The sequence below is a fragment of the Ambystoma mexicanum genome, chromosome 3p, assembly GCF_040938575.1.
Source record: "Ambystoma mexicanum isolate Mex_15411 chromosome 3p, UKY_AmexF1_1, whole genome shotgun sequence".
NCBI lineage: Eukaryota > Metazoa > Chordata > Amphibia > Caudata > Ambystomatidae > Ambystoma > Ambystoma mexicanum.
This window is the reverse complement of record NC_090925.1, coordinates 987170828-987184670: the sequence shown is the minus strand read 5'-3', so window position 1 is coordinate 987184670 and position 13843 is coordinate 987170828. Positions and strand designations below refer to the sequence as shown.

Genomic DNA, 13843 nt, shown 5'->3' with positions numbered 1-13843 from the left:
GTAATGTGCTTTATTAATCAGACTGTATGTCAGGGGCATGACCAGAAGTATCCAGGAGAACATGAGTGGTGCAAGCGTGTGTGTATGTTAATGCCTTCTCCAGATCGGCCCAGGGTTTTCAGCATTCACCTATAATGCACACACCAAAGTCATCGATACGTTTATCCCGTTTCAGAAAGTGAATATGTTGAGTTTACCAGATTCAATTTTCACTTTTTTTTTTTAGCAGTGTGTACCTCAAATAAGGAACGCCAAAAAAGAAACCAGACAATTTGGAAATATGCTTGCAAAAGCATGCATTGGTGGCGAGTCTATAAAAAAACCCTATGCAAAAAACATATTTTGTTGCACTTTCAATGCAAACAGATCATGAATACAAAGGGACTGTAAAAGCTTCAGAAAATATGTAGGATTTCCTTGTTTCTGCAGGGAAGGGGTAATCCGAAAGCAGTTAGGAGGCTTGGAAAATCCCTGGAAGCACGTTTGCCTTACCTCTCAATCTGCAGCGGGGTTGTTGCCTTCAGGGTATCGGCCACAAGCCAGTTCAGCCCTTTGATCCACATGCTGACTTCATCCTCAGACATGGCTGTGAGCAAAAAAGAACAAAGCGGGTTACCATCAACACTAAAATGGCACAAGTGGCTGTTCCTGCTGCACCAGATGATCGTATGATATGCCAGGCATGTAGGCATCTGAGAACATGGGCATCACAATGACCCCAGAGAAGGCCCCATACTTCTTACTACTGCATTGTTTCGAATAAACCGCCCTACAAGAGGAAGAGTACAAGGGACAAAAGAGGGTCATGGTAGCGGCCATTGAAGAACAGAACGCATTTGGGGGGCACACTCTACATAATGCCATTTAAAACAACATTCATGCAAAAAGAATAGGGTAAGAGGCTAACACAACTAAAGCAAAGTGCATAATTTGATACAGCAACGATAACCAATTTCGAATAATTAACAAGCATTGGAACTCCCAACAGTTTTGGCGTTTGTGTAGGCATGGGAAAAGCACTTGCCAGGCACTGCCGTAGTGGTATTTACTAGCCATTGAAGGTAGCAGGTGCAAAATGGTGCGAGTACCTGGGCATCTAATAGCAGGGCTTGGCAAAGCCCTAATACTTAAACACAAAACAAAACTGTTGGCTTTGCCAATGTTTGTTTTTGACAGGACTTCAGTGAAGGACATGCACAGCAAATCGAGTGACCTTGTCGGACTGGCTTCTATACTGTAAATGGGTAGTACACGCACATTAGATGTGTCACACTAGATAACAAGAGAATAGATATTACCAACCCAGTCCCACACCCGAACAAAAGGTTCAGACGCACCTATCAATCCAAACAATACTCACTATGATACAGCGGGGTCAGCGCAGCACCAACAAAGCGAGTCCGCCCACAAGGAACCAGCATCAACCCAACTCACAGGGATACAACTCTAACGGAATCAGAAGTACCTGAATCAGGATACAGACCCCACTAACCCAACCCTCAGTCTTCTGCATACTTAGACCACACAAAGCCACACAACCATCTCTCTCCCAGCAATCAGCACGCACTTTACCACACCGCATCAACATCACATACAGCACTCGAGGTCTCGCCCGATCCGATACTAGCACCAACGCCCAGCACTCGGTGTATACCGAGCTGAAGCTGCCAACAGCACATCACTTCTCCCACTCTCCTGCTCCCCTCCTCCCGACTAACCCTACCCGTCCTTCCTGTTTACAGATCCGCCAGAGGGCCTGGGGACCAACTCCGTTGGTGACGGTGCGCTATATAAGTACCTTTAACATAACATAACATAACATGTGAACTGATAGCATCAGCCGTTCCCATCAGGGGTACTGTAATTGTAAGAGCAGAAAGGCTTGGCAAGCCTTTGGTCTAGTTCAAATTAAAAAGTTCCACTTGATATCTCTTATTTGATTAAAAGCTACGAAGATAGCTCAGCGGGGAAAGCACCTTCAGCAAACATCTGTACCTAACCTACAACCATCAATCCCAGCAAGGCTGACTCAGCCCTTGGTTCTTCTGAAGTAAAAAAAAAAAAAAAAAGAAAAGAAAATCTGCCCCATTGAGCAAGGCAGGATTTTGCAACGTAGCTCGCCAGGTTTTTGGGCTAGAACTGATGGGAGTTGTGAGCTTATGCTTACAGGCGCTTGAGAACAGTAGCAAGAGTAGATTTAATTAAGTGCCAATAGCCAATACCCTGTGTACTCAACACTATATATAAATGCTAAATTAATCATGATTAAACTCGATTTCCTTTTTCAGATTTCATTGGGCATGTTTATGATCCAACATGTCAAGAAGACACAAACAGTACTACAAACTCTGCAGTATCAGAACAGCGTATGAAAAAAAATATGAACAACTGCAATGAATGCACCTTGTGGTGTGCACCTGGGGTCCGTGTAACAAATGGCGAGGCATTCTGTTTCCGGCACACACTGCAACTTGCTAAACCAGCCTCGCAGCAGACACTCGCCTTCCTAGAACCAGCGTTGCAAGCACTACTAGATTTCAGTGGAAAGGTTCAGGGGGTGTTGACATTTGATATCCAACAAGGGTTTCAAGTACGTCAGAGCCGTCTTTTCCTGCATTGTCATTTATCTATTTCTGTACAGGTTTTTAACATCAATAGCCAGGGAGTTTCGGTTCCTAGACCCAAGCGGCTCCAGGTCACATGGTTAAAAGCAGCTATTCGAAAAAGAGGATCTGCGCTCAAACATCACCCACTGTTATTTTATGTTAAAGGATATTTATACTGCGCACTGTCACCACCAAAAAGGTCCCCTGGCGCTCTGGCAGATCAGAAAAGCAAGAGGGTAGGTTAAGTTCATAGGACTGAGCGGGAGAAGGAGCAAGAGACCTGTGATGTGCTGTTGGCAGCTTCAGTTTGGTTTACACCGTTCGCTGAGCTTAGGTATGTTTTCAGTTGGTAGACTTCATGTGCTGTTGTGCAAGGCTATGTGTGGTTTGTTTTGTTGTTGCGGTGTAGCGAACTGCGTGTGGTTTGTTGTGCTTTAGAGTTAAGGTTGTGTTTAGTTCAGAGTTTGAGAGGTGTACGCAGTGGGGGGCGTTTTTGTATTAGAAGGGTTGGTTAGAGGCATCACTATCTAGATGGGATGCATGCTGATATCCGCAAATCAATCTAGATGTGATGCATGCTAATCTTCACAATTCTGTCTATATGTGACACAAGCTAATCTTCACAATTCTGTCTATATGTGACACAAGCTAATCTTCACAATTCCTTCCAGATGTGACACAAGCGAATGTTCACAATTCTGTCTAGATGCGACACGAGCTAATCTTCACAATTCTGTCTAGATGTGACCCAAGCTAATATTCACAGTTCTATCTAGATGTGACGCAGGATGTGTGTTGTCTGCTCGCAAATGATTTGTTTGCGGGAAGACTGCCTGTAGTGTAATACTGCGACGCAAGCTAATATTCACAATTCTCTCAAGAAGTGACACAGGCTAATCTTCACAGTTCTGTCTTGATGTGACACAAGCCAATATTCACAATTCTGTCTAGATGTGACACGGGCTAATCCTCACAGTTCTGTCTAGATGTGATGCAAGCCAATATTCACAATTCTACCCCATCCATAACTGCCAAAAATGTAAACTGTGGCTGACTAATCCAATTAACTTGATGCAAAGTATGGTAATCTTACACATTGAGGCTAGAATAAGAAGGCTACCTTATACAAGTGGGGTAGATGCTCATTATGGCTGATAAACAACAATTAGTCTGAGTGCCTGGGGAGTAGGGTATTGGGTAATGAGACGGTGGGGTAGTTAATGGAGTACAGTAATGGCTGTACCCCCTACCTACACCCCGTTTACCTTATCAGTCGCTGCTGGTTGACGGATGCAGGCTTCCTAGGCAAACACGGGCAAACACGGCCTGGACATGCCCTTTGCATCGGGCCCTTAGCTGAAGGGGTTGCAGTGGAAGGGCCTCTGAAAAACAGCTGTTCCAGTCACAGGTGTGGCACGGACCATGGAGAATCAAACGGACAAATAGATACCCAACTGCTTCAGCCAATTGTAAGGGTTAGGGTGGGGAGAGTAAAACATCCAGAAACAAAGGACTACACCACAAAGGCTGCACAACCTAGATGCAGACCAGCTCACTAAACTGGTGGGAGCCAACAAAAACACAAAATAAACCCCACAGAAAACCACCAGCTAGGCAGAAAACAATTGCAAAAAACACTTTATGCCCGCCACAAAAGCACCTAAAACAGGGCTAAAACAGATTTAAATGTATGTGAAACTACTCAATGAGCATCAGCTAGCCCCTAAGACTGCTTTTCAAGTGCTCTAACCACAAACAAAGCACCATGAGCCTAATTCCCCAAGATCAAATGCAGCAGAAAAGCAGAGGTGGACAAGGTGAGTGGAAACTAATACATTATTAATTCCACTACCTTTTGAAACCATGTTCATATTTCTGGAATTTTATTTGTTAAGCACTTTTAAGGTGAGACTCTAAACAGTGAGAAGTGGATAAAACCTTCTTAAATTCTTCTGCATAACCCGGTATGGGTGGGGAGTGTTTACTCTTCTTAATAAATCGCATTTTGTGAAGCATGCTGTGGAAGTGGAGAAACGCATCGCAATGTAAGCATCTCCACTGCAACAAGAGCTGCGTAGAGGAGACAAGTGCTACATTAAAAAGTCTGTAATTTCACTCCCCCGCCTCTTTATTCTTTTATTGGAAAATAGCATTGACAGTATCACTAACAGTTTCCTTGGTTCTATGCGATTCAATCAATTCACAGTTAAGCGAATCCCCCACCCATTGAATCCTGCTCACCAAATCCCTCTCCCATGGTCCCACCCATCGAATTTCTTTACATCGACCCTCCCCCACCGCCAGTTCCTGGCTCTACTCACTAAAGTGGTGTTTACCCGATATAAGCAACCCAGTTCCTTTCTGTCTGTACACTAAATGGAGAGCTCTGCCACCTTATGTACCCGCCCCAAGGCCAAACCAGTCTGAGGCCCCTGACTATCTACCTCCACCACACCCCAAATGCCCTGACCCCAAACCCACACTCTGCCATAGACCTCCCCACCCCCCCATTACCTACTTACATGAAATTCCTCACCGCAGCGTACTCTACTTCCTGGCTCAGCACAGCGAACAAAGGATATAGAATGACCAACGCTGTCACTGACTCAGTGTTTGCTGTGCAGTCAATTGGTGGCCCGTGGCAGGGCCGGTTTTAAGCCTATGAGCCCTGGGCGGTCGCCCGGGGCGCCATATTAGCCCCCATGCTGCGCCAGCTCAGGGGGTTCCATCAAAGGCTCCCCCGAGCTGGCATGGCGGGGGAAGGTGCCATATTGAAAGGAAATGCATTCCGCTTTCGTGCTGGCACCGGGCACTACGGCACCGGAGCAGGTGCTTTTCATCTGAATAGGGCACCAATGCTAAACGAGCATGGGGCAGCCTTTGAAAGGCTGCCCCATGCTGCTTTAGCAGCGGTGCTCTATTGAAGTGATTAACTCCCCGCTGCCATGGTGGAGCAGGGAGTTAAACACTAAATAGAGAGCAGCTGCTAGGGGCACCATCCCCCGAGCCTTCACCTGTGCCAAATGGTTTTCCCTCACCTCAGTGCTGCACAGCTAAGGCTGGCCCTGCCCGTGGATTCAGCAACCTGGATTCTGCAAAAATGGTTGAAGAATCCATTGCCCCGGAAAATTATATATATATATATATGTCCAAGACCTATATGCTATGGAATCCGGAATGCCTGTGTGTCTTGGTCGTCTGTGATCCAGGTTACCCTGGGCTCCAGCGCTCCATGGTCCTGATGCAGTATGGTTCGGAAGTTAACCCCCGACCCCGGGTCCGAGGATGAAGACGCAGCTAGAAGCCAGGATTCCTCTTCCAGCACTACAGGAAGGACCACCCACGATATTAATGTGGTGCCAGCGTGGGTGCCCCAGAAAGGTACAAAGAATGAAGGCTGAAAGAAACAAGAGAAAAAACAAGGAACAGAGCCAGACCAAGAGCACAGGCTGGCGACAGGGAAGCAGATGGACGCCTCTAGGAAGCAGGTGAACAGAGAACGGAGCGTCAGTATTCCACAAAGCAGGGAAAGTCGTGACACGTGGATTACAGCGTTGAGTACCCTTATATTGCTTTGATATCATAACGAGGCTTAGGAACTTCCCCTTGGCTGCCATGGCAAACGCAACAAACAGCATGGACAGCGCATGCACGGAAACCAGCTGCTGGTCTCCTGCCCGTACTCGCCCCCAGAGGACGGAGGCAGGGAGGAAACACGGGTCGCCATGGACGGACCTCAAAGGGGACGGTCCCGTATGCACCAAGGAACCCTCCATGAAAGGTGAGCAAGGCGCTGTAGGGACGAGCCATAACACACATTTAAACGTGTCAGTAGGATACAACGCCTAAAATTGGGAGAGAGGATAATGCACACACCGCCCCAAGCTCACAGCTACTTCTCAGAGAAGAGAACAGGCTAAGAGAATTCAAGGCATGTACCGCACTCCACTCCTCGGCCTGATCCTTACTTAGTAACCCCCTTTTAACCCTTGATTTCAGATCTGCTTTACTGAGATCTCTTAACATATTCATTGACGTAATCCCACCTATCCGCAGTAATGTAAGGCCATCCTGAAACCACTTGAACTTGGGACAGAAACTTGAGTGTACCATTTCTGCTAAGATGTACTGCATATTATGATTCTTTGGTTTTGCCTGCAACACCTTCAGAAAGAAAGCACCATGTCCTATCCTAGCCTGTGTAGCAAACTTGGTGATCCCCAACTTCAGGCGCAAAGCACAGTTTGGGATTCCCGGCAGAAGACCAGTCAACCATTTCATTACCATATTTTAGATGACCTCCAGCCTATTACACTTGGTGCTTCCCCCATAATTCACTACCATACAGTAGCAGGCTACCCACCTTACACTTGTAAACCTCTATGGCTTTACTCAGCATACACCCACCAAATCTATGACAGAATCTTAATAACCCATTCGACCTGGTCCTGGCTTTCGAGCTAACACACCCCAAATGCTTCTCCAACTTCCCATTACTCTGGAAATTCAGCACTAAGGTAGCAGAATTAGTCCACAACCTCAATTTCTTCCCCATTAAAGGGCCAAGAATAGTTGACTTTTTTCTTACCATTGCTAAATACTAAAATTTCTATCTTGTCCTTGTTCAGGTTTAGCTTATATCTTATTTTTTACATATGTTTATTTTAAAACCAAGGCAGGGTGGTAACAAAACAAATATGGTTATGCATCATTTCAACATTTCAGTTCTTCCTTCCCTCTCCACCCCCTCTGTAGTCTGCCCGGATCAAAGTTTCAACGTCCAGGGTTCCCCCTTTTGGTTTACCTTTCCTCCCCTAGCTTATATCTTTTGAGAATATTGGCATGTACACAGAAGTGGTTATGTGCTGGTCGACTAGATTTGCACACACTGGGTGTTTTACATTAAATTCTTCTTGGTGTCAGTTTTTAAAGAAATTTAAATATATTGGTAACGTCAGTAGTAATAGGGAACACTGATGTCATTTACAATTGGTAATTGTGGTTTTCTTGAAGGGATTGCAGTGTCAGATTACTTGTTTTTAACAGATCTACATTTCCCAAAAAAGCGTTGGCGGAATTTCCTGCACACAGCGCTTCCCCTGAAGAATTACCATGACTTTGTCCTTCTACAGATTGTGGAATGAAACATGTCGGGCATTTTCTGTGCCAGAGTGATACATTGATAACTTGAGTGGCATACCCAAAGTAAATAAATTGTGTTAAACACAGTTTTCGAATTTGTGACTAAAAACATCAGTTGACTACTGTTATGCAGTGATGGATGAATGCACGATTGTCACTTTGGGCGATGTTGACAAATAATTTGGCAAAATAAAATAGTGCCTTGACAATTTTTTTTTTAGATGCACCCAAAACTAACCACGATACATCAGACTTCAGAGAAACTAATCTGCGTACTGGCAGGCTAGCACATTGGCCCGTCTGATATTGTAGGCACACGTTATTAATAAAACAAATAGGCAGAAAATGTAAGAGGAATAGGTAAATTCAGTAGATGTGTTACATTTTCTGGGGATTGGATTCAAAATGGTGTAGGTGCAGTGGAAGCAAAAGCTTGGGCGAATGGATGCTCTACAGTAGTCCGTTGGTGTTGGAGCAAGCTGGGAACATGGTTCTACTATGGACGCCTCTCAAAATATTAGTCAGCTACTGCATGAATTGTCTTCAGTAATGGCCCTTTGCTGCTGTACCTTACTGGTGGTACTTGGCCAGACCAAGCCAGACGAAGACGTTCTGGCAGAGATTATACTTGGATAAGTAATGACCTTCACATTTTCTTTGTCCTCCAACCCCTGGTTGTGGTTTCATGATGTTATAGTACATGGACTGTGTTAGTGGACTTATGTCCAGCTGCCATTTTATTTTCCCATCCTTTTCACTATGGTCTTGCCACTTCTCCCCTTATTGTTTTTCCTTGAATTACATAAAGATGTCCCCTCTTATTCCTTCTACCCAGCTGAAAGAGACCCTATTGGGAGACGCACAAGTGTTCCTTAAAACAATAAAATAAAAGTTTAACAACCAAGATTTGTCTTACAACTTGATAACGCAGTGGCAGCCCATGTGACATCATCAAAATGGGTATGTTGTATCGTCAACTCAAGCAACTTGTTTGGGAACAAGCCTGGTTCTACACCACATACTCAAATACAAATACAGGGACTGTGGGTTGGATTGGTTGGGGTTAATGTGTGATACACTTGTGTATAGGCGCGTTATAGGCGCGTTATAAATGCCATATCATATCATATACCGATAGCCTAGCACAGGGTTCTGCAACCTTTGCATTCACAAATATTTTGGACTACAAATCGCATCTGCCTTAGCATGCATAGTCAAAGGAGGAATCCTGGGAACTGTAGTCCAAAACATCTGTAGATCAACAGGTTCCAGAACCCTACTCCAAAAGGTGTCTTTCAAAAAGGTACAAGTAGCAACAGGCATAATGGAAGGTCAGAGACATACCATAAGCGCCTCACATGAAGCATGCATGTGCTAAACTTCTGAGGAGTTTGGTCAACTTCTTTTACCTCTGTCTATTGGGAGGTATGCAGGAGAAGGAGCATACGCACTCCCATTTTAGTTTTATTTTGACAAATTGTTGTTTTTTTAAGTACATTGCATCTAGACATTGCAGGTCTAGGTGATTTTATTAACGGCCTGCCTCTCTGTCAACTCTATGTGTCTTTGATTTACTGCCTGCTATTTTGTGAGCCCTATGCCTTACACAGGAAATTCAATTCTAGGAGTTTCAACTTTACTGCCTGCCCTTTTGTGATCCCCAGGCCTTCTACCACTATCCTAGAAACTCAGTTCTAGGTGTTTTATTAATTGCCTTCCTCCTCGTCAACTCTAGGTGTCTGATTTATTGGGTATCCCTACATATTATCCCCACCAAAAATATCGCTGTACATATGGTCTGTCTCGCCATAGGCGACAATTTTGGGGGGGGGGGATAATTTGTGGGAGCGGGTGTTGCGGGGGTGTCCCCCGCACATTTAAAAATAATGCAGGGGTTGCAGGGGTGTCCCTCGCACGGTCCATTGCTCAATATCGCCGCAAAGATATGGCGATATTTTTGTATCGTGGTATTTTTGCTGGGATATGAACACATGGAACCATTTATTGTCTGCCATTCGGTGATACCAGGCCTTTCTCCCACTATTAAGGAAATTAAATTCTAGGTGTTTCTAATCTAGTGCCTGCCATTTTGGGAAACCTAGGCCTTTCTACAACTATCCACAAAACTCAATTCTAGTTGTTTTATTAACTGCCTGCCTCTCCGTCAACTCTATGTGTCTTTGATTTACTGGCCACCATTTTGTGATACCTAGCCCTTTCTACCACTATACAGCCCTAGGTGTTTTGACGTAATGCCTGCCATTCTGTGATACCTAGTCCTTACCCCCATCCCCTAGGAAATCTCAAGCGAGGTGTTCCTCTTATTTGCTGCCTGCCATTTGTGTTACACTTAGCCCTTTCTCCCACTATTATTGACTGCATGCCTTTCTGCCAAATCTAGGATCCCTCCGATTTACTACCCACGATCTGTGAAACCTAGACCTCCCTCACACTATCAAAGATCCCAACTTTTGTAATACCTAGGCCTTTCTCCCATTATGTTTCTAATCTAGTACCTAACATTTTGTGATACCTAGGCCCATCCACCACTATCTAGGAAAGTCAGCTCTAGGTGTCCCGATTTAGTGCCTGCCATTCTGGGATACCTACTCCCTCCACCTAGGAAACTTCAAACGAGGTGCTCCTCTCATTTACTGCCTGCCATCGGTGTTACTTAAGCCTCTCTCCCACTATATATTACTGACTAGCTGACTTCCTGCCAAAACTAGTTGTCCATCTGACTTTCTGCCCGCAATCTGTCAAACCTAGACCTCCCTCACACTATCAAAGATCCCAAACTCCTAAGGGAATCTTGTCACAGTCAACAACTCAGTGAAACTTAGCTTTCCCACACATCTAGGAATCTCAAGCTAGGTGAATATCGCCACTGAGTTCCATCCTTCAAACCTAGGACTCTACCGTCACCAAGACCACCAAACCCAGGAACCATAAATAGATATCTATCCAAGTGACACAGGAACCCTCGGTCAACCCCACCCATCAGCGCAATCCCCTCTTACGCTTACTACCCCGCCTAGACCGTTCACCCCAGATAGATTTACACTGGAATGCAACCTACCAATCAGACAGACACTATCAAAGGGTCCCCAGAGAGCTCAACATAAGAAGATAAAACAAAACACTAACCAAACTGAAAGCCAAGCAAGCGAGCTACTGCCACTGTGAACGCAATACTGTTAGGGAAAATTATCTTATAAGGCTAATTTCCCAAACCTAGTGAGTCCCCCAGCAGCTTTGCTGGATTTTTGGGGTTTGTTTTTTTCTCCTGCTAAGAGTGAGACTCTTTTCCTCCCACTCTGATTTGAGGTATGTCTTTGACTTATTGTGTGCTTATGGGCTATGGGGTCTTTTTACTCCATAGGGTATCATCTGTTTTAGTGTATGTGTTACACAGCACCCTCAGTGCAGTAACACAGGGGTGTCATAGTGACCCCCAAACAGACTCCATACCCTGGGATTGACTACTGTCTCCTAGGGCATGTAAAGTCACCATTGACTTTACTAGTCCAAAATTGTGAACAGAACCAGTACAAACCATCATATTGTGGAAGTGCTGGAAGGGGTTAATTAGATTGCCCCTGGGTCTGTTTCCAAAGGGGCACTGTCCAGTCCCCCCTTGTCGAGTTTCTGGCTGGTGGCAGTGGTTACCACGCAAAATATTCCACCAGAATATTTCCTATGGGATGTTCCCATTGATTTTAAACGCACCACTTTATGGGGCAATGTTAAAGATACCGCTGGCTTATTTAAAATAAAATCACCGGTTGTGTCTTTTCGCCAGAACTCTTTTCTAAAATGGCATTCGTGTCCGTCTCTAACTCCAACCAAGGTCGGTCCCTTTGTTCCACTTTTTGGCGGGCTTCTCCACAGAAGCCCTCCAACTGGTGTCACTCTGTCTGGGTTCCACAGGATGTGTGGGTGGAGGAATTGGCACCCTGGACTGCGTTGCCTTAGCAACTCAAGTCACACTCTGTTCTGATTGGCCCAGTGGTGAGCCGCCCGCTCACCACTTAGCATGTATGAGTGAAAGGTAGGCTGTTGAATGGGGGTTTTTCTGCATAAAAGCAGGGCTTTTGGGACTGGAACTTCAGAAGTCGCCACAGGACCTAAGAAATCCGAAGAGGGGAGAAGCAGAGCCAACGGCGACACCACCGGTGGAGCCCTGCTGCAACGACCTCACCACTTTCCCGACGACAAGAGAAGATCTTCTGCTGAGTCTTCTTCCTCTGAGCTGGTGGGATCAACCAGTTCGCCATTTCGCCTTCCAGGACGTCTCTTGGTCGAATCACCCGTGCCAAGCTTCACCACTGTGACTGCGAATAAAAGGAACGCACCTTTTAACCGACAAACTCTGCGGCTGGTCTCTTCCCTGGGCAGTGCAACGACTCCAAGTTTCCTCCTCAACGAGATCTTCTCTTCCCCTGGTCGAAACCACGAACTGCACCCGCTGCCAGGAACAACTGCCACCGCTGGAGCTTCCTCAACTTTAAAGTTACTGTGTTCCACCTGGCCTCCCTTTCTACGGTTTGCTAAAGGTGACCCTTAGATCCTTGGCTTTCCAACTGGGTTGGCCCCCAGACCTTTTAACTTTACCTTCTGAATCAACCCAACCTCTTTTGAACATTTTTTACAAAGACTTGAATGCATTTCTAAACTGTGTGATCTTGGGCACATTTCACCTTGCTCCATTTAAAGTGGGCCTGGCCTATGAACTTTGGCTCTACAGTAGACTCTGCCTTCACTAACTTGTTTTGGTCTTAGAAAAGTGTTGGGAACTGTTTTATTTTCATGACCTGCCTTTTTCTCTCCCTTGAACTTAATTATTGTAGTGCCAACTAAGTTACGCGCTCGCATCTGTTTTGACAAATATTAGTGTTTTGACTTAGACATGTCTAATAATTAAGGGAGGTGTGTATACTATTCTGATTGTGTTTGAACTTGCTTTGACTTATAGTGCTAGTGTATTTCCTTAAGTGTGTGTTAAATAAATAATTATATACTTTTGATACCAAGCTCTGGTCAGTGTTTGCTTGCTCTACTGTGTTTTTAGCCCTATTTTGTATCCTCTATATACTGCCCTACTCTTCCTGAGAGAAGTCTGACTGCTTAGCCACAGCTACCAGGTAAATCTGGGTGCTGCAGACTGCTACCAATTGGGTTTACTGCTTACTCCTGTAGTCTTAATCTTCTTGCAGTGGTCCCCAAGGGAACTGCACAGGATTCTGCCTAAGAAATACCCACTCTAATCCTACTACCAAAGAGACAAAATGCCCCGATGAAGAACTGGAGGCCGCCAAAGAGAATCTGAACAAGGACCAATCCCAACTGATCCACACCTTCAACCGCAGCAAATAGAAGTCACCACAACCACAGACCACACCCCAGTAAACAATACAATCAACAGAACAACCATCACAAGAGAAAAATCACTATACCATACCCCATACCTACCTACAAGCACAAAGCCACAAACCTTAAACACCACTGACATGCCCATACAAGCTAAGAACCATCTGGAGTCCCAAAATAAAAGGAGAGGATCTAAGAACGAAATGGCATGATACCAACACCTTCACTCCATATATCACAAGAACACAAGGGCAATGCCAACAACTGAATCAAAACAAGAAAGATGATGAAGACGAAAAATACAGCAACCCAGTTACCAATCTAACAGACCTACTCAACGGAGAAGCAACCTCCATCAAACCCCAACCAGTCAGGCACAAAAACACAGAAACACCCCAACAGAACACCAAAATATCATAACAGAGATCAATAAACAAACCTAAGCACACCAAAATCCACTGCAACCTAATCAACGCTAGATCTATGGCCAAACATACCATCGAATTCTACGACCTCTTGTGCCACAGAGGTATCGACATCCTATTCATAACTGAAACACGGCTAGATGACAACTACAAAATCACTCCACAACTGCATGCCTCAAAACTTCAAGTGCGCCCAAGCTAACAGGAAAAACAAAATAGGTGGGGGACTGGCAATAGCCCACAAGGAACACCTGGAAATTAAACTGGACGACCCTCTGAACATCGAAAACTGCGAATCTC

The 13843-nt window shown here is 45.1% G+C and overlaps 1 protein-coding gene across 1 annotated transcript in view; it reads right to left on the bottom strand.

Annotated features, from left to right (window-relative positions):
- The window catches only part of PLCG1 (phospholipase C gamma 1), a 1097362-nt gene that overhangs the window by 692981 nt on the left and 390538 nt on the right, over positions 1-13843 (bottom strand). The window contains exon 3 of the mRNA XM_069652272.1: positions 493-586. Coding sequence (XP_069508373.1) covers positions 493-586 — 94 coding nt within the window. The remainder of the gene's footprint in view (positions 1-492; positions 587-13843) is intronic.